General features: G+C 48.4%; 1 protein-coding gene across 1 annotated transcript in view; it reads left to right on the forward strand.

Annotated features, from left to right (window-relative positions):
• The window catches only part of GLIS1 (GLIS family zinc finger 1), a 218,977-nt gene that overhangs the window by 187,825 nt on the left and 11,895 nt on the right, over positions 1 to 19,257 (forward strand). Inside the window, exon 8 of the mRNA XM_054165435.1 lies at positions 1,106 to 1,256. Within this exon, the coding sequence (XP_054021410.1) occupies positions 1,106 to 1,256 (151 nt within the window). The remainder of the gene's footprint in view (positions 1 to 1,105; positions 1,257 to 19,257) is intronic.

Genomic DNA, 19,257 nt, shown 5'->3' on the forward strand with positions numbered 1-19,257 from the left:
GCTGTTCTGCTCCTCCTCTGGGTGTACATTCCCTGGGAGGAGTGCCCCAGTGGGCTGAGACTCTGGGAGGTGTTTTGTGGACAACAGAGAAGCTGAGGGCTGGACTTTTCCAAGAACTGCACTTACTAGGGGCTTTTCCCACTGCCACAGAATGGCATTTGCAAACAGCAGGCAGCAAGCACCTCTGATCCCCTCTCGTTGCAGAGACCTGCTCAGAGCAGCCTTCACATCACAAGTCAGTGTCATGGCCCTGGCCCCAGACAGTTTGGACTGTCTTGGTGCATGCCTTGCTCTTCAGAAGGGAAACTGAGAAAAAAGCTTAATCCCAGCATCTTAATCCAAGAGCCCTGTATTTGTTCCTCAACAAAGCCTGTGCTTGAGGGCATGACAGATGCTTGGCTATTGGTGCCTGACTGCCATGCTGGAGGCCAATTGGTGCAGTCCCTGAGAACATCCACACTCCTCCAGTACCTGTGTGCTTAGTAAACCTTCTGTTTTCATCATCTCATGGAAAAGCTCTCTCTTCTCATTCTTCTTTGCACTGACTTCATTGGGGTTTCTTTTGTATCAGTATGTGATCAGTATGTGTTTGAAATGATCCAGGATGTCCAGCAGCATATTAAATCAAAGGCAGATTAAAAAGCTTTTAATGAGCAATGAATAAACTCAAGTCCTGGTGCCCTTTACACACAAAATGTGTTCAGGGGCTAATGTGATGTTGGTAAGGTACCAGGTACCACTCTGCTGTCAGTATGAGCTCCAGCATTCTACAAAGAGCACTCCGAGTTCTCACTCAGAAGTGTGGTGAAGGCAGAGCGAGAATCCTGCCAGCTGCCAGGAGGAGGTCCTACAGGTCTGCAGTCACAGCCAGGAGGACATGGGCCACCTGAGAGGGCTGGAGGGGAGGCACAAAGCACCTCCATACAGCTCTGAGTGCTGTTCAAGCACTGCAGCAGTCACCAGTGCTGGGGGCTCACAGTGGGTGACACCCCCAGCAGAAGGGGGCTGCTGTGTGTTTGTGTAGGGGACAGGGAAGGAGCTGGGGACTCTGAAGGACTTGGGTGCCTCTTTGCTCATTCTCTTTGTGAAATGGCTCTGTTGACAGGCATGTACAGTGGCTCCAGTGCTAACCAGAACGGGCCCTCGCCAGGTATTCTGCTGCCTCCTCACGACGTCCCTTCAAGACACCACCCACTCGAGCCTGCCCTGCCCAGTCCTCACCACCATCCCTCACCGCTGGAGAGTGCCAGGGAAGGGTATGTGCATGGGACATGCTTGGCCTCTGCCTGCCATGCTAATGAATGGTTAACTTCTTGGTTTGCTTTGCATGGATGCTCCTCAAATGGAAACCACTGGGCTCTCTGGTGTAGATTCATAGAAAACTCTGCTTTGAGGGGACCTCAGGGGACCTCACCCATCCCCTGTGCTGAGCAGGGCCAACTTTGGCATTACCATTGGGTGCCTCGGAGCCTTGGCCTTGTCTGCAGCAAAGTACTCTGAGAATTGGTTTCTTCAGAGCACACAGTTGCATAATTTATTTTTAGTTCTTCCTTGACAACTTCTTGTAGGTTTAGATCAGTGCAGAGAACTTTTCTCAACAGAAAGACAAATCACTGCAAGGGTGAAAACCCAAACTGACTGATTCAGGAATAGGGCAGTGCTTGCCTTAGTATGACCCACTTAGTGTCAGGGCTCAGGCTTTCTCACTTGCCTGCTCTCTGCTGTGATTCTCTGTAACACATTTCCCAGCAGCAGGCAGTAACCAGGAAGATGCTGGTCGGGGCAGAGGATGTTGTCACACAGGTTGCAGTGCTGCAGTGAGGATTGCTTTGTACTGCTGCAGCATCTGATCGTTTGCTGAAGGATCTGATAACATCCTCTCAGCAGTAAAGAATCTCTCTAAGCCTTCACTAATTCTGCTCTAATCCTTCTGCTCAGATTTTATGTGGTGCCTAGCCTCATGCAAATGAAACATCAAACTTACAGTTTTTCTTCCCAGCACTTTGGACGTGGAGGGGACTGAGTTTGCTTTACTGATGGGAATCTGAGATACAGAGAGATTAAGAGATTTTCTTTCTTCCTAAAAATATGTTGTGGTTCTTTACCAAATACAGCAATTGAGTGCAGAGGTTTTCCACCCTAGTTCAGTGACTGACCCATCCCTTCTTTTATATAGGGAAAGAAGAGGCCAGAAAGTTTTCAGTTGTGTGCTTTAAGCAAAGGGCATAAGGCAGAATGTATATGGCATGGGAAGGGTGTGAGAAGGAAAGTTACACGTGGAGTAGCTGAATAATCTGATTGAGGAGATGCAACTAGGAACAAATTTTCCATTTTTTTAACTGGGGGATGAAAACTTAGCTTCTATACCAGTACCAGTGCCCCCTCCCACTGCATGGTGCCTGTCTGCCCATCATAGGAATAGACTTACTCTGTCCATGTCGCATCAGATTCCTCTGCCTGACCGCTCTCCTCCCCTGGCCTACCACATTCCCCACCTTCTATCTCCTGTTGGCAGACTGATGCCCATGGCAGTCTTTGAGGCATGAGCATGTTGATTTAGGTGGAAGCTAAATCAGATAAATAGGAAGTTTTCTATAGCTGAGAAGGCAGCAAATGCAAACAGGAGGAATGGAGACAGACAATCCAGAGTGAAAGTAATCCATGAGCTCTTTCCAGCAGAGTGAGACTACTTGAGCCTGGGGGCACAGGATCCCTTCCTCTCACTGCTGCTCAGTGTGCTGCTCAGCTGCTTCTTCTTTGAGTTGCTTCTGGGATGGGCTTCCTAGGGAACATGGCAAAAAACCTAAGCAAGAATTAAATAAAGTAAGGCTATGGCATGGGAAGGATTTAACAGGCTTTCAGCTAGGTGGGCTTGTTCCTAAGGCACTCGATGGTTTGCTGCTGTTAATAAGAAATGAAAGCAAAAACCTGGCCAGAACGAGGGCAACAGACAGCTTTCTAGTTTGAGGAGTCTGAAGCTCCCAGATGAACTCTCCTTGCTGCCCCTCATGTCTCCATTCCAGCCACAGCCCTTTGCAGCAGAAGCACTGTGCTGAGGAAGCTGATGTTCTCACTGAGCACTTCTGAGTACTGAGGTTCTCACTTCTGCAGACATTTTCATCATTTGCTAAGGCCAAAGTCTAAGTCAGACTTGTCTCTGCTGCTTTCAGTTCCAGGGCAATAGATGGGCAGTAGATACTGTTTCTCAGAGGAGGAAACGGTGCTGACTTATTATCTCTGTGCTTATAGGCTAAAGGAATGGAAAGTCCTTGCAGAAACACCGCAGTTAATATCCTATGACAAAATTGGAGTGGGAGATTATGAGATTTCTAACCATGAACCAAACCTCAGGAAATGGAGCCTGGAATGTATTTTTGAATAGCTATTTTAAAACAGGGTATTTAGTTTCATTACATAATTACTTGGAATTTTTCAGCATCTCAAAATGCCATTTTCTAAACTCAAAACGATCTGTATTCAGCACTGTCCTACCCGGTCCAAGTGCCCTTTGCTGCCTTCAAATTGTTTATGCTTCCATTATTAATGACTGCTGAAATAAAGCCCCCACATCACATTTTAATTGCAAGTACAGGACCTCAGTGTGAGCTAGTAGTCCTTGAATGTTGTTTAGCACAGTTTTGTTTAAAGCATTCATCCATTTCTCTGGGCAAAAGCATTTCACAATCGAATGGAGCCACTGAGGGCTGTTAACCCCTCTGCCATTCCTAGCGGTGTTTTACCTATGGTTTGCAAGAATCACAGAATCACAAAATGGTAGGGGCTGGAAGAGACTTCAAGGGATCATCTAGTCCAGCCCCCCTGCCAGAGCAGGATCACCTAGAGCAGATGACACAGGAACTCATCCAGGCGGGTCTTGAATATCTCCAGAGTGGGAGACTCCACAACCCTCCTGGGCAGCCTGTGGAAGCGAGAGGGAAGAAACCCCCAACACTGCCTCACTTCACGTTGCCTGCTCCAGCTCTGGGGCACACAGACAATGTTTTGCTTCATTTGTCAGCTGTCTCAGAGTTCAGGTCTAAGTAAATGCACAGAATGTCTGTGCTGTGACTCAGTGCGATGACAAGGCTGGATTGCATAGCTCCAGTCTCTGGAATCAACCAAATGATTGCTATCAAGAAATCTAATTACTGAGTCATCAAATATGCAAGATGCCAAGAACTACATGAGGCAAAGTACAAACAGTCTGCTCAAGTTTGACATCAGATTCAGAATTTGATTTAAAGGCTTTTTCTTTCCTTTTCAAAAAGCCCTGTGTTATAGCATCCCCTGCCAAAGTCAACAGCGAGAGCAGCAGTCAGTTTTCCCACATGGCTTGCTAAGACATTTAAATGGTTTGACAAAATTATCTAATTCACTTGAAAATGTTCTGACAAAATCTGACTTCATTACCAAATGTATTTATCCTGGCTTCATCCAGTACAGAGAGTACTTTTTCAAACCCTGGTATGAAGTGGATGCTAGAGCGAAGCGTTTTACTCCTATTGATATTAACTGAAGTGTGTGACTGAGGAATATCCTGCATCTAGAACACAGCCAGTTGTGATCCAGCTTTAAATACCTGGTTTTTAATTTCAGGTAGCAGAGGTCTCTTTTAGCATTTCTTGTAGCATTTACCATGGTTAATGTCTAGCTGGGCTTCACTTTGGCTGCTGCAAAAATAGTCCCTTTTGATTTGTAGCAGAATGAAGACTGAAAACCAGCTTCTAGTATTAAATCTTAGGTGAATGTTGCACTTGGCTTGCTTTCTGCTAGTTTTTCAGCTGTTCCTATCTAAGTCATCTAAAACTCTGCTTAGTTCTGTTTGTAAGCTCCCTCTGTAGAAGCCAGTTTAGAATGTTTAGTGTGATAAATTATCAGCTGAGGTGAAACTGATACGGCTAAAGTTAAGAGAGTCTGAGTGGTGGTACCCAGTGAGGGATTTGCAGCAATTGAGCCTAATGACCTAACAAGGTGACTTTGTAGGATCTGAACACGGCCCCTCTATATGTGGCTGTGAAGGCTTCTGTCACTTGTGGTGCCCATAACAAACAGCACTGCTGTGCTCAGGAGAAGCTGGGGGTGCTGGCCAGTAATAACTGTCTTGGGCAGGCAATGTGTCTCCAGGGCAAAGGAAAGTGAAATGATTCCTTTTATAGTCCTGTGACAATTTAGGTAACTTCTGCTCTGTAAATGCAAGAGCAAATGAAGAACCGGTGATGATTAATGAGAGCTCTGAATCCAGTCTTGTGAACCTTTAATATGAAGGAGTTATGAGTCAAGGTTGGAGGAAGGTGCTTACACAACTCTCTTTTGCCTGGGCTCCTCACCAGTTCAAACTGTGATCCAGACCCCCCTGAAGAGCCGCTTACCCATACAAAACCCAGGACTTAAAAACAATCAAGTGAAAAGGGACATTTTAACCAGGCTGCTTAAACATCAGAATTTCTGTTTGCTTGTTTCTTAGCACCTGTGAATTCAAATACCACAGAAATGCTTGGAGGAAAGAGTTCTCTGTTGAGAATTTCGTCCCGCACTTCCCTTTTGCGTAAATTTACACCAGGTGCACAGAGCCTCCCCTCTTGCTCAACCAGGGAACATCAGAGTTCAGTTTCCTGATAGTTTTAAGGTTGAAAACAAATATGCAGGATAAAATCTTTTGTGTTAGATTTGTATGCAAACTACTTTGGCAGTAAGAGATGATAAGCCAGCTCCTACCCACCTCTCAGCTCAGCAGGACCCTGTGTCAGGTGCCTCCATTCCAAAGCAGTCTGGTCCAGCTTCACTGCCTGCTGTCAGTGAGCTGTGGAGCTGGGGGAAAGCAGGCTCCAGCAGCCCCTCAGCTCTGCTCTGTGTCATTGCTTTTGGCATACAAAGGGTTTGGTGGGTGCTTGCTCATCAGATTGGACCAGACTCCAGTTGTGGCTGTAGGAGTCTCACTTGTTTGTGAGCAGGAGGTTTTCTGGAGCGTGACTGTTTCTGGGATAAGAGCTAAGAACTCACCACAAACCCTTTCAAAGAAATGGGGGAGATTCTTTCCAGTATGGAATAACAGAACCTTAGAGTCTTTTTGGTTGGAAAAGACCTTTAAGATCATCAAGTCCAACCTTTCTGTAACTTTACCAAGTCTGGTGCTAAACCATGGCCCTCAGACCCATATCTCTGCTGCTTTTAAACACCTCCAGGGACAGGGATTCAACTACCTCCCTGGACAGCCTGTTCCAGGGCCAAGAACCCTTTCAGGGCAGAATTTTCATCTAATAGCCAACCTAAACCTCCCTTGGGACAACTTAAAGCCATCTCCTTGAACTGCCAGAATTCAGGCCAGGTAGGAAAATACATTTGTGTGCCTAGTTCTCATTACTTTGAGAGCAAATTAGGTGTCTGCCTACCTCTAGTTGAACTACTTCTGCCTTATTTTTGTGCATCTTTCAATTTGTGAGCTCGCATCAATGAATTGACTAGGAACTGGCATGCTGCTAGAAACAAAATTTCTCCTCAGAAGTACTCTGGAGAACTGAATACCTACCCAGTTTTTATACCCAAGGAGATACATCCCTCATTCAATGTGGATTCCATGGGGAATGCTCTGCATTTATAACAGAACACACAAGTCAGTGTTTTAGTCTTTCTTTCAAAAGCACTAAAACCAATAACAAGAAACAGATTTTTCTGACAGCTGAAAACATTTTCAGTGGAGGAAGCCAAGAACCCATCATAATTTATCTCAGTGTTGTGGATCTGAGCACGCAAAAGGGGCATCAGGACATCTGCAGAGAGAGAACAATGCACAGGTGTGGGGCTGAGATTCATGTAACAAAGAAAAGCAGCAATTAAAAGCATCTGGTTTCAGATCCCAGAGCCATTTATCTCATTGTACAAAATGTGATCAGAATTCATTTATAATCATGTCCAGACAGGCTCAGACAGTTCCCCCCCACCTTAAAGTAAACTTATCATTAACATAGGTTTACTTCAACAATACACAGTTAGGAGTAACCTAGTGCTTGATCAGGGGGTAAAATATTGTTTGGCCACGAGCAGAAGCAGGTGGGCCATGTCTTTCATCTGTGGTTCTGAAAGGCCTGGACTGACACTCATCAGAGAGCCTTCAGGAGCCCATCTCTGAGTACTGCCTGCCCGGAAGACACCATGAGCAAAGCTATCTCAAAGTAAGAGATGAGAGGACACAGGAGGAGCTGGAAAGTTAAAGGAGTTTGTCAGAGGAACTCAGAAAGCCACTTATCAGCAAACACAGCTCTTTCACAGGATCAGAGGATGTTAGGGGTTGGAAGAGACCTCCAGAGATCATCCATTCCAACTGCCCTGCCAGAGCAGGACCACAGAATCTAGCGCAGGTCACACAGGATGCACTGCTGTAAGGATTGCAGCCATGCCTGGTTTGCTCTGTAGTTAAAGTCACACTTAACATCTCAAAAGATGATCTTACTTGTTTTCAATTTTCATCTTGGCTTTCAAGCACTTTTTGCAGGTAGATGTAGACCATCCAGGCCAAACACAGTCCTGTATCCTGGTGTAACAAATGACTGAGTTATCTGAACATCTCCCACCCTTGAGTACAGCCTTTGAGACTGTAAGCTTGAGGAAAGCAGACATCAGCTACCGGTGCAGACTCCACCTGCAGGTGGAAGCATCTTGCTGCATACCTGCCAGAGAATAATCACAGTATCACAGTATCACAGTAACTAAGGTTGGAAGAGACCCCAAGGATCATCAAGTCCAACCTGTTCCAACAGACCTCACAACTAGATCATAGCACCAAACGCCACGTCCAATCTCCCCTTGAACACCTCCAGGGACGGCGACTCCACCACCTCCCTGGGCAGCACATTCCAATGACGAATGACTCGCTCAGTGAAGAACTTTTTCCTCACCTCGAGTCTAAACCTCCCCTGACACAACTTGAGACTGTGTCCCCTTGTTCTGGTGCTGGTTGCCTGGGAGAAGAGACCAACCCCCACCTGGCTACAACCACCCTTCAGGTAGTTGTAGAGGGCAATGAGGTCGCCTCTGATCCTTCTCTTCTCCAGGCTAAACAATCCCAGCTCCCTCAGCCTCTCCTCATAGGGCTTGTGCTCAAGGCCTCTCACCAGCCTTGTTGCCCTTCTCTGGACACGTTCAAGTGTCTCGATGTCCTTCCTAAACTGAGGGGCCCAGAACTGGACACAGTACTCAAGGTGTGGCCTAACCAATGCAGAGTACAGGGGCACAATGACCTCCCTGCTCCTGCTGGCCACACTATTCCTAATACAGGCCAGGATGCCAATGGCCTGAGAGGAGTAAAACAAGACGACCAGTCAAGCATGCAGAGTACACACTGGGTCACACTGGGCAGACAGCCTCTGTGCCCGATTGCATGTCGTGGTATTGACTCCTTGGCAATCACCTCAGCCAAAGGCAGCGCTTTTTGTTGAAATGGTTTGCTTTTCTTTGACCACTGACCGCTGGGGAGGGGTTTGGAGCACGAGCCCTGTGAGGAGAGGCTGAGGGAGCTGGGGTTGCTTAGCCTGGAGAAGAGGAGGCTCAGGGGAGACCTTCTTGCTCTCTACAACTACCTGAAGAGAGGTTGTAGCCAGGTGGGGGTCGGTCTCTTCTCCCAGGCAACCAGCACCAGAACAAGAGGACACAGTCTCAAGCTGCACCAGGAGAGGTTTAGTCTGGATGTTAGGAAGAAGTTCTTCATAGAAAGAGTGATTGCTCATTGGAATGTGCTGCCCAGGGAGGTGGTGGAGTCACCATCACTGGAGGTGTTTAGGAAGAGACTGGATGGGGTGCTTGGTGCCATGGTTTAGTTGATTAGGTAGTGTTGGATGATAGGCTGGACTCGATGATCTTGAAGGTCTCTTCCAACCTGGTTAATTCTATTCTATTCTATTCTATTCCATTCCATTCCATTCCATTCCATTCCATTCCATTCCATTCTATTCTACTTCAACTTCTGCAATCAACTTTCCTGCTAGATTGTTACTGGGAAGAAGTTTTCAGATTTCTCCTAGGTGTAGTGGCTTTGATTGCAGGGATTCATCAGCTTCATTTCAAAGGTTGTGGCACGAACCCTTATAAATAACAAGGTCTTTTGGACTGGCACATCTTCCACCCCGATGGCTGTGACTGAGTGCCCTGCAGAAATGGCTCTTACCAGAAGTTCTCATTTACCACAGACAAGTGGTGTTTGTGCAGGTAATGAAATGCACTGCAAATTACCGAGTTCTGGGTTATTCCCAACTGAGACTTGCCTATGCATTTGTTAGAGAAGGCTGTGAGCACTTGAGTACATCACTCTGTACCTGAAGAGAAGGGCCACAGTGCACCAGGAAGGGACTCCTTTGGCTCCTGTGCAGTTTTGAATTCAAAGCTGTTTTCTTATCACTGTTATTGGTGTTACTAAAAATATTCTGAAGCAATTAAATTACCCAAGACACTCCAGTCCCATTAGAAGCCCTGTGGATAGTGTTCTCCAGAATGTCTATGAAGCACCTTTTACTGCTCATAGCTAACAAGCTCATGTGCTCTTTTTGGGTGAGTGAAGATGCAGAACTGGATTCAAATGATCCAAGGCAGTATTCCAAATGAAAAATAGTACTTTGTGTTCATCCAGAAGCTTGGAAGAGGCTAACTTTACCTCAGTCCTGCTTTAAAGATGTTACACAGAGAGGTGTGTCACACATTGCATTAACAGAGAGCCAGGGGTAGAGGCCAAGTCCAAGCAGCAGCCATCTATTGCAGCTAGCCACAAGCAGAGTCAGAAAGGAGAAAACCAGCAACTCAGTGTCCTGTGCTGCAGTCAGGGCCAGAGGCTGAGGCCCTGGGCTGTGTGTCACAGCCCAGTGACTGCTTCACTCATTGTTTATAGAAAAGGGTCATAAAATGCAATGATGCCCCACAAGGTGATCTGCACTGAAGGATTTATGAGATATCAGGGAGAGGGGGCGGGGGGAGAGGAGAAAGGAAGAAAGAGGCAGAGAAGGAAAAGATTCCTTGCATTCCAGAAATGTAGCCAGAGGCACCTGGCAGTGATTAGTGCAAAGGTTCAGCAAACTTCAGCTAGAGTCCAGCTTAAGAAAAAGCGAAGCAAAAAGAGTGAGCAGCGTAACTGCTTCCTGAGCATGTGCTGACAGGAACCCCCCCAGGGCAAGACCCAGAACACAAACACGTGGCAAGAGATTGGGTGCTATCCAGAGAGCAGATTAGCAGAGCTTTACACATCATTTTTAATATTAGGGGAAGAGATGAAAATCTTGGATCACTTCCCCCCCACCCCCCATTCCCTTCCATAAAAACATAATCTCCTGGTCCTGGAACTCAGTTGGACTTTCTGACAATATAAGCAACTGCAGTGCTTGGGGGAGAGATTTTGTGAATGAAATGGTTGGCATGCTGGATTTTATGGCACAGCCTGGCTCCATGGAAAATCTCAGGTCTAATCATAGGACCATAGAATGGTTTGCGTTGGAAGGTCATCTAGTCCAACGCCCTCTGCACTCAGCAGGGACATCCTCAACTAGATCAGGTCACCCAGAGCCCTCTGGAGCCTCATCTTGAATCCCCATCTCTAGGGCAGGGGCCCCATCCAGCTCCCTGGGCAACCTGTTCCAGTGTTCCACCACCCTCATGGTAAAGAACCTGTTCCTAACAGCCAATCTGAATCTCCTCTAGTTTGAAGCAATTGTCCCTCATCCTGTCACTGCAGGCCTTTGCAAACAGTCTCTCTCCATCCTTCCTGTAGCCCACTTCAGGTACTGGAAGGCTGCTATTAGGTCTCCCCAGAGCCTCCTCTTCTCCAGGCTGAACACCCCCAGCTCCCTCAGCCTGTCCTCATAGCAGAGGTGCTCCAATCCCCTGATCATCTTCATGGCCCTCCTCTGGACCTGCTCCATCAGCTCCATGTCCTTCCTGTGTTGAGAGCTCCAGAGCTGTAAACAGTACTCCAGGTGAGGTCTCACCAGAGCAGAGCCAGCAGAACCACCACTCTGGATCTGCTGGCAACACATCTTTGGATACAGCCCAGGATGTGATTTCCCTTCTGGGCTGCAAGCTTACACTGGGATACTGCAGGAGGCACTTAAGAGCAAACGGAGCTTTGTGCTTTTTGCTGCTTGCCCTCGGTGCTCCTTGGTACACTGAATATTGACGAAGTCAGCAGTGGGTCTCAGGGTCAAGGTTGTTTGCTGTGGCAACACACAGTGCATGAAAACTGTGTTAAGAGTTTGGGCTTACAACCCAAAATACACAAAACCTTGTCTGAAGCACAGGGCAGATGTTTCTCAGCCTGGGCCTGGGCCTATTTCCACTGAAGTCATTGGGCTATGAGTTAAGGTTCTTTGCCTAGCTGAGGAATCTGCCAATCAAGCCATCACATCATAAAAAATAAGCCAAACTCAAGAGAGTTTTCATATTGGAAACATCCTGGTCTTGGAGGTTTCTCTTTTGTGGTTACAATCCATTCCCATTTCTTACTTGAGAGCCTCACTCTGAATTTATTTGCATTATTTTCCCATTTCCAATCCCATTCAGTATTTATTTACTAAGGAAGTGTAAATACTGTGTGTAGTTTTTGGCAGCTGAGATGATCAACTAGATGATGCAAAAGCACATCATAGACCAGCTCCAAACCTGGCTTCACAGTTTCCTACTCTGTTAATTTGTTTGGGAACTGCTGTAGAGCAAAGGCTGCCTAAGCAAGGTGAAGTTCTGCTTCCTGCTAGGTGCTGTGGATGAGCACAGACAACACACACCTGAACCTCCTGACAGGAAGCTCAGGGCAGTAGTCAGTACGCACTTGGGTTTTGGTTCTTTGTGGCACAGTGGGATTGGAACAAGACATTTAGTGTGCCCTGTGAACCTACACCAGTTCATCTGAACCACTGCCTGCTTTGGGCAGCTGCAGGTGGAGGAGGCAGGAGAAATAATTCCAAAGCAATGTCATGGTACCTGTAGTCTGTCAGGTGTCCTTTCACCAGGTAACTGCTAGCTCATGGCATACCTAGACAGGTCCCTCAGGTAGGCCTTTCAACTTACTATGGACTTTCACCATCCAATATTTATTGTCACTCATGTACTGTGCCTGGTTGTGGTGTCCCCAGCATGAGAAGGACACAGAGCTGTTGGAGTGAGTCCAGAGGAGGCCACAGAGGTGATCCAAGGGCTGGAGCACCTCTGCTGTGAGGATAGGCTGAGGGAGCTGGGGTTGTTCAGCCTGGAGAGAAGACTCAAGAGGGACTTGAGAGCTGCCTTCTAATGCCCGAAGGGATCCTACAGGAAGGCTGCAGAGGGACTTTTCCTGAGGGTGTCTAGAGACAGGACAAGGGGGAACCATTTGAAGCTGAGGGAGAGCAGGGTTAGACTGGATCTTAGGAAGAAGCTCTTCAGTAGGAGGGTGGTGAGACTCTGAAATAGGCTGCCCAGGGAGGTTGTGGATGCCTCTTCCCTGGGGGTGTTGAAGGCCAGGTTGGATGAGGCCTTGAGCAGCTGAGTCTAGTTGAGAGCTGTCCCTGCCCATGGTGGGGAGGTTGGAGGAGATGATCTCTGAGGTCCCTTCCAACCTGAGCCATTCTAGGATTGTCAGAACATGACCACCAGAACACCTTTGTCCCAAGCTTTGCTGGGATTGCTGTTTAAGATTCCAAAGACATCCACTGCATCAGACGAGCGAGGGCACACATTGATGTCTCTGTAGTTTGACTCTGAATGATCTGTTAAACCACTCCTGTTCAGGTGTGGGTTCTGAGCTGTCCCTTTGCAGCAAGGGTTGCCAATTGGCTCCCTGCCTCTGACGCTTGAGTTGCTGAGTCCACGTGGGCCCCACCTGACCTCTGGAGCTTCCCTTGGGCAGGGCAGGGCTGGCAAGCTGTGTATTTGTGGCAGTGTTTAGCTTGGCACAGCAGTGTGAGTGGTAGCATGGCAGTGTGTGAGGTGGCACAGCAGTTGTGAGGTAGTACAGCAGTGGTGGCACAGCAGTGTGTGTGTGGTGGCTCAGCACCCTGCATGGTGTCACAGACGAAGTCCATGACGGAGCTGGATCATTTCTTCAGGAGTTTTCTGTGGGCTCTGTGGGAAGGTTTTACACAAACAAGAGGTTTCTGCTTAGTGCTTTCACTTAATTGTCTACTGATGCATCCTCAGGACAGGAACACCTTAGGCCTGCAGTTGCACCTGAAACCACAGGCCCCTCAAGACCCTACATCTCCAGCACCACCCTACATGTGGTGCTTTGAAGGGGGTTGAAAAAGCCCACAGTACCTGGTCGGTCACACCAAGCTGTGTGATGAGTGAGGAGAGAGAATTCCTCCCTGCCTCCTTGGGCGGTCAGTTTACATCCTGAAGCACAAGATTTGATTCCCCCTTGCCTAGCATGGAGGTGTTGGTTTTGGCCATTAAATTATGCAGTGCTGGTTTCAAAAGTGGCTATTCTGTTTGATTCTGTGATTTCCTGTGGCTAGGAGTGCCACAGGCCAGGGCATGCTGAGTGAGCAAAATGTTCCTTTTGTTTGCAGCCAACCTGCTTCTCTCTGTGGTGCTCTCCTGTCTTGGGCAGGATGGAGAGGAAGCTGGCTCCTGCACTGCACCCTTGACATCTGAAAGCCTTCACTGGATCATTTAACTCTTCTTGCAGGGCATGCTGCTTAGTTTGGATGTTTTCCTTTGTAAGAAAACCCTGCCTCACTATTCGTGTCAGCTGGGTTTAACTCCCACAACTTAATCAAAACTGAATTGGTTTTACCACTGTGCAGTCCATGGGTCTTGACAAGCGGACTCTTGCTGCATGCAGCTGTGTAGTTCCCTGTCTGTTACTATCACAGCCCAGGGGAGCTGCACATTGTTCCAACAGCCCTGCTGTTCCCAAACAGTGCCCTAAGCTCACAACCAGTCAACGTGTGTGAGGAACAGAGGCTCTCTGTGACAGGGAGTGGGGAGCAGCAGGGCTGAAGTCACCAAAAGAGATTTCCAGGTGGAAAAGCTTTTCTGTTTGCATGCTGTATTGCATATGGCTCAGTGTTAGCAACAGTACCTTCAGCAGCAGGCAGCTGGAAATCTGAGGGATTCAGAGAGGGCTTCACTGGTGCCTGGAGCAGGAAATGGCTGGGAGTGTGGTCAATGCATGTTTAGCAGGATAACAGGTTCCTTTCTGATAATGCAGCAGTGAAAGACTTGCAGTGGGTTTGTTGTCTGAGTCACAAAGTGTTTCAGCATCAAACAACCTTGTAAGACAGGGCAGACAATAGCAGCAGCCAGACCACATCAGCTCTGCAAGAAAGCTCTAAGAACTGTGGGCTCTTGGCTTTGTCACCAGGTTAGGGAGAGAGGATGAAGATTCAAGCTCCTGAACAGGAATATTCCACATAGCCAGGAGCCCTCAAATGTGATCAGTTAAGGGTAAGGATTTTCTTAGATTTGTGAAAGAGTATTTATTACAGAATTCCAGAATGTTAGGGGCTGGAAGGGACCTCAAAAGATCATCCAGTCCAACTCCCCTGCCAGAGCAGGATCACCTACACAAGATCACACAGGAACACATCCAGGCAGGTCTTGAATGTCTCGTGAGACTCCACAGCTCCCCTGGGCAGCCTGTTCCAGTGTTCTGTCACCCTCACAGGGGAAATTTTTTTCCTCTTGTTCACATGGAACTTCCTCTGCCTCAGCTTGCAGCATTGCCCCTTGTACTGTCATTGGGCATCACCCAGCAGAGCCTGGCTCCATCCTCTTGGCACTCACCCTGCACATCTTTATAAACATGAATTGAGGTAACCCTCAGTCTCCTCCTCTCCAAGCTAAAGACCCTCAGCTCCCTCAGGCTCTCCTCACAAGGAAGATGTTCCACTCCCCTAACCATCTTCGTGGTTCTGTGCTGAACTCCTTCAAGCAGTTCCCTGAGGCCCTTCTTGAACTGAGGGGCCCAGAACTGGACCCAGTACTCCAGACACAGCCTCACCAGGGTAGAGTAGAGGGGGAGGAGAATCTCTCTTGACCTACTAACCACAGTCCTTCTAATCCAGCCCAGAATGCCCTTGGCCTTCTTGGCCACAAGAGCACATTGCTGGCTCATGGTCAATCTCCCATCCACTAGGACCCCCAGGTCCTTTTCTCCTTCCCTGCTCTCCAACAGGTTTCTCTCTCTAGCCCTGTGTAGGCACAGATAGACATTAAGGGACCTGCAAATTGACTTATACAAGTTCCAATTAAGTAAAATAGAGGCCATATATTTATTAGTAGTATCCAAACCAAAGCAAACTGTGGGTGCAGTGCAGCAGTAACAGGAAATGCCCAGACTATTAGTTACCAAAACATGTATGGCTGAACCTCTGCCTGGGAATTGTGGCTGCATCCACAGGAGTTCCTGCTCCAAGTAGCTCAGTGGCTCTTCTTTCACACAGGAGGTACCTTCTCCTTCTGAGCTCTTTTCTCTTGCTACTACATTATTTGTTTCATTGTATTGGGAATGAGCCCTACTCTCTTTTCACAACCTGAGTATCACAGCAACCTAATTAGTAGGCAAATATTCAGGAGAGAATTAAAAACATGGCACAGGGAACCAGATAGGGAGCTGCTGACAAAGCTCTCCCTGAGTGTGCCAGGGCACATTCACACATGCCTGCACACACAGTGTTTGAGGGACCAGCTTGGGCTGCAGCCATTGTGAGGAGTATTTTAAGGAGACAAATCTCCACGTTGGCCACTTGCAGCAGTACAGCCAGATCCTGCTGCTGAGCTAAAACCTGTAGCTTCTGGCTAATGTGTGGAATTCCTCATCTGGGAGAGACTGAGCAGAAGGCAGCAGATGTTACGGTGGCCTGCTCCATTATATGAAACTCTCCTCATCCAGAAGAGGCAGAGGTGATGGTCAAGTGTTAGAGGGAGTGTTCAGGGCTTCAGCTGAGGTTGTGAGTTCCTAGGATGCTGGCTGCAGTAGACAGCTATGTTTGCTGAGCTGCAGCATAGTGACAGCAGTGCCAAGTGGGAGCTGCGAGCTGGCAGCTTGGCCAGTGGGAGCAGGGCCCCCACCCCTCCTGTCTTGCCTGGGGACTCTCACCTGCTCTTCACCAAGTCCTTCCAAAGGCTTCAAGGCACAAACACAGCTGGTGAGCTCACACAGGAATAAAGGGAATGCAAAAAGTGTGAACTAAAAATAACAATCAGAAGGTTAAATTCTTCTCCAGATCTAAATAGCCTCTGGGAGTACTCACAGTGGGTAGGGGATCATAGATTCATAGAATGGTCCAGGCTGGAAGGGGGCTCCAAAAGTCATCTAGTCCAACCCCTTCTGCAAGTCAGCAGGACAGTCTCAACTAGATCAGGTCACTCAGATCCCTGTCAAGCCTCACCTTGAATATCTCCCAGGAAGGGGCCCCATCCAGCTCCCTGGGCAACCTGTTCCAGTGTTCCACCACCCTCACAGTAAGAAACTTCTTCCTGATATCCAATCAACATCTGCTCTTCTCTCGTTTGAAGCCATTGCCCCTCGGCCTGTCACTGCAGGCCTTTGTAAACAGTCTCCATCCTTCCTGTAGCTCCCTTCAGGTACTGGAAGACAGTTCTAAGGTCTCCCCAGAGCCTCCTCTTCTCCAGGCTGAACACCCCCAGCTCCCTCAGCCTGTCCTTGTAGCAGAGGTGTGCCAATCCCCTGATAATTTTCATGGCCCTCCTCTGGACCTGCTTTATGAGGTCCATGTCCTTCCTATCTTGAGGGCTCCAGAGCTGTATGCAGTACTCCAGGTGAGGTCTCACCAGAGCAGAGCAAAGTGGCAGAGTCACCTCTCTGGATCTGCTGCCAGCACATCTTTTGATGCAGCCCAGGATGTGATTTGCCTTCTGGCTGCAAGCTCACACTGCCTGCTCATGTCCAGCTTCTCATCCATCAGCACCCTCAAGTCCTTATCCTCAGCTGGGTTCCTCAGTATTCCTGCCACTGTGCACCTTCAGTGCACCACTGCTGTTTGACATGCAACATACCTGCACAGAGTTGAAGGCTGTGATTACTCGGCCATCCCACCAAAGCACTGGATGCAGCACAGCCTGGCAGCCGCCCCCCAACCCCTGCCAAGCTGCTTTTCCCAGCAGGAGCCGGGAGAGGACACTTCAGAGGACACCCTGCACAGGCAGTTGCAGAGCTCTGGTTCTCCAGAAGTGTCCCTCCCTCAGTCAGAGCTGTTTCTGGCTCCGCTGGGCCTGGGAGCTCTTACTTCATCTTTTGTTTCTCTTTCAAATGTGTGTGTGGTCATGAGCCATCGAAATGTCACTATCACGATCCCTTTGTGCTATTATCTTCCCAATGAAAACAACTGCAATCCTTTCATCTCCTTTCAGAGAGAAGCATTTCCAGGCTTCTCACAACACTTCTGGCATGACCAGGGCTACGTCTGGGTGCATGCTGCTGGAAGGGGCTGGAGACCATGCTGTCATTTGTGGTTGTGTTTCACTGGCAGCCTCGGAGGAGACCGTAGCAAAGGCTTTTCTGTGGGCCTCAGCAGATCATCTCAGCCCATCTTGCTCCCATCTTGCTGCAATACCTCACCACAGACATGCATCAGAGAGCATTTGTACAGCTTGTAGCTGGGCTGCACAGCAGCTCATCGGTGTTCAACTGTTTCTCTGCTGAGACCTTTGAGGAAAAACTGGAGCCCCATGGGGTCTGATCTCAATGCTCGGCTGCTGCTCAGCGAATAGCCTCCGTGCTCCCCCGGAGCGGCTGCTTTCAGCAGCCCGGGCTCCAGAGCATTCTCTGTCCCTGCCCTGCAGAGGACACAGGTGGCCCCCGCATCCCTTTCGCACCTCCGCAGCCACCACCCGTGGGCAGGATGAGCTCAGCCCACCCCTGTCGCGGAGCTCTTCACTGTGCCTGGCAAACAAAAAGCAGCCACGATCGTTTGGTTCCTATCTTTGCCTTTAAGCGTCTTTGGTATACGTGGTGCTAAGCGCCACTCCCCGCGGGGGGTCACTTAAATTTCTAATTCTTACACATTTGGCTAGCCACCCCCCACCCCCACCACCTACCCCCCCTGCCTCTTCCTTCACCCAGTTAATGATAGTGGTTTCTTTCTGCCATTCAGCTGGGGGGTACTCAGGGTCTCCCTGATCACTCATTATTTGCCTCATTTTCCTGCTTTGGGAGATAGAATTATTTCAGCATAGGATGTGCTTTGCCTGCTTGATTTATTTAAGCCCCTTTTAGCAGGGTGTCACTGTGACAGCTTTTGGCAGTGTTCCTCTGCCTCTGGCGTTACATTTGATGGAGCTGTTGTCACCAGTATTTCACAGTTCATCTGTACCTCCTGAGTTGAGTGCTCCCATGTAGTGCTTAGCCCCAAGTCAAGCATAGCCTTGCTCCCCAAGTTTAATCCTAACTGCTCCAAGAAGCAGTTGTGTGAACTGGTAAGGAAGTGCTATTGCAAATCATGGTCTGAGGTGTTTGAAGGGCTTGAACAGTGGTAGAGGAATACACCAGTGAGAGAATTAATTTGGGGTTTGGCTGATTGTTTGTATGCCTGCCATGAAATCCCAACTAGGTGCCATGTACTGTAACCTCTCTTTTTATTGCTATGCCCCAGGACCTGTAGCTGTGAAGGGTGAGAGCAGGCTGGCTCTTAGGTGCCATTTTAGCTTCTGAAGGTTCTGGTGCTACTCTAAGAGCTGCTGCTTAGGTTTAGCAAAATCTCCAGAGGCAGCAGAGTATATGGTCCCCACAGCCCACATAAGTGTAACACTGGGCTATGGAACAAAAGGCCATGTGGGAGCTACCAGAGGGGGGTAAAAGGTCCAGCTTCTACCTATTTACTGATTTGTGGGGTCAGTTGAATGCAGCTCTAAAAGAGGCTTGTAAGTGTATGGACAGGTTTTTGGCCCCATCTTCTGCACTGTGCCATCTTTCTGGCTGTCAGTGGCCAAAGGACAGGTCTTTGGCAAAGTGTTCCCCTTCTGAGCCAGCTACTGAATTGTCCCTTAGTAGGACAGTTTCATTATGGCACTGAGGAAGCACTGAAGCTTTTCTGTTCCATTGATGGCAGAGGACACCCAGAGACTTCATGGAAATGGGTTTATGAGGCTGCTCCTTCTCAGCTGATCCACTTGTGGGAGTGTTGGGTCAGGGTCTGTCCCCCAGCACTCTGCTGCTTGAATGCCAGATGTAGGAAGGAATTCTGAATCTCTCAGGTACAGCCACTTCAGTCTCACACTGAGCAGTGCTGCCCCAAGCAAACACTCAAGCTTTGCCGTGAAAGGACAGAGCCATCTGCTGCAGTGAAAGCC

This window comes from Dryobates pubescens, chromosome 11 (genome assembly GCF_014839835.1).
Source record: "Dryobates pubescens isolate bDryPub1 chromosome 11, bDryPub1.pri, whole genome shotgun sequence".
NCBI classification, from domain to species: domain Eukaryota; kingdom Metazoa; phylum Chordata; class Aves; order Piciformes; family Picidae; genus Dryobates; species Dryobates pubescens.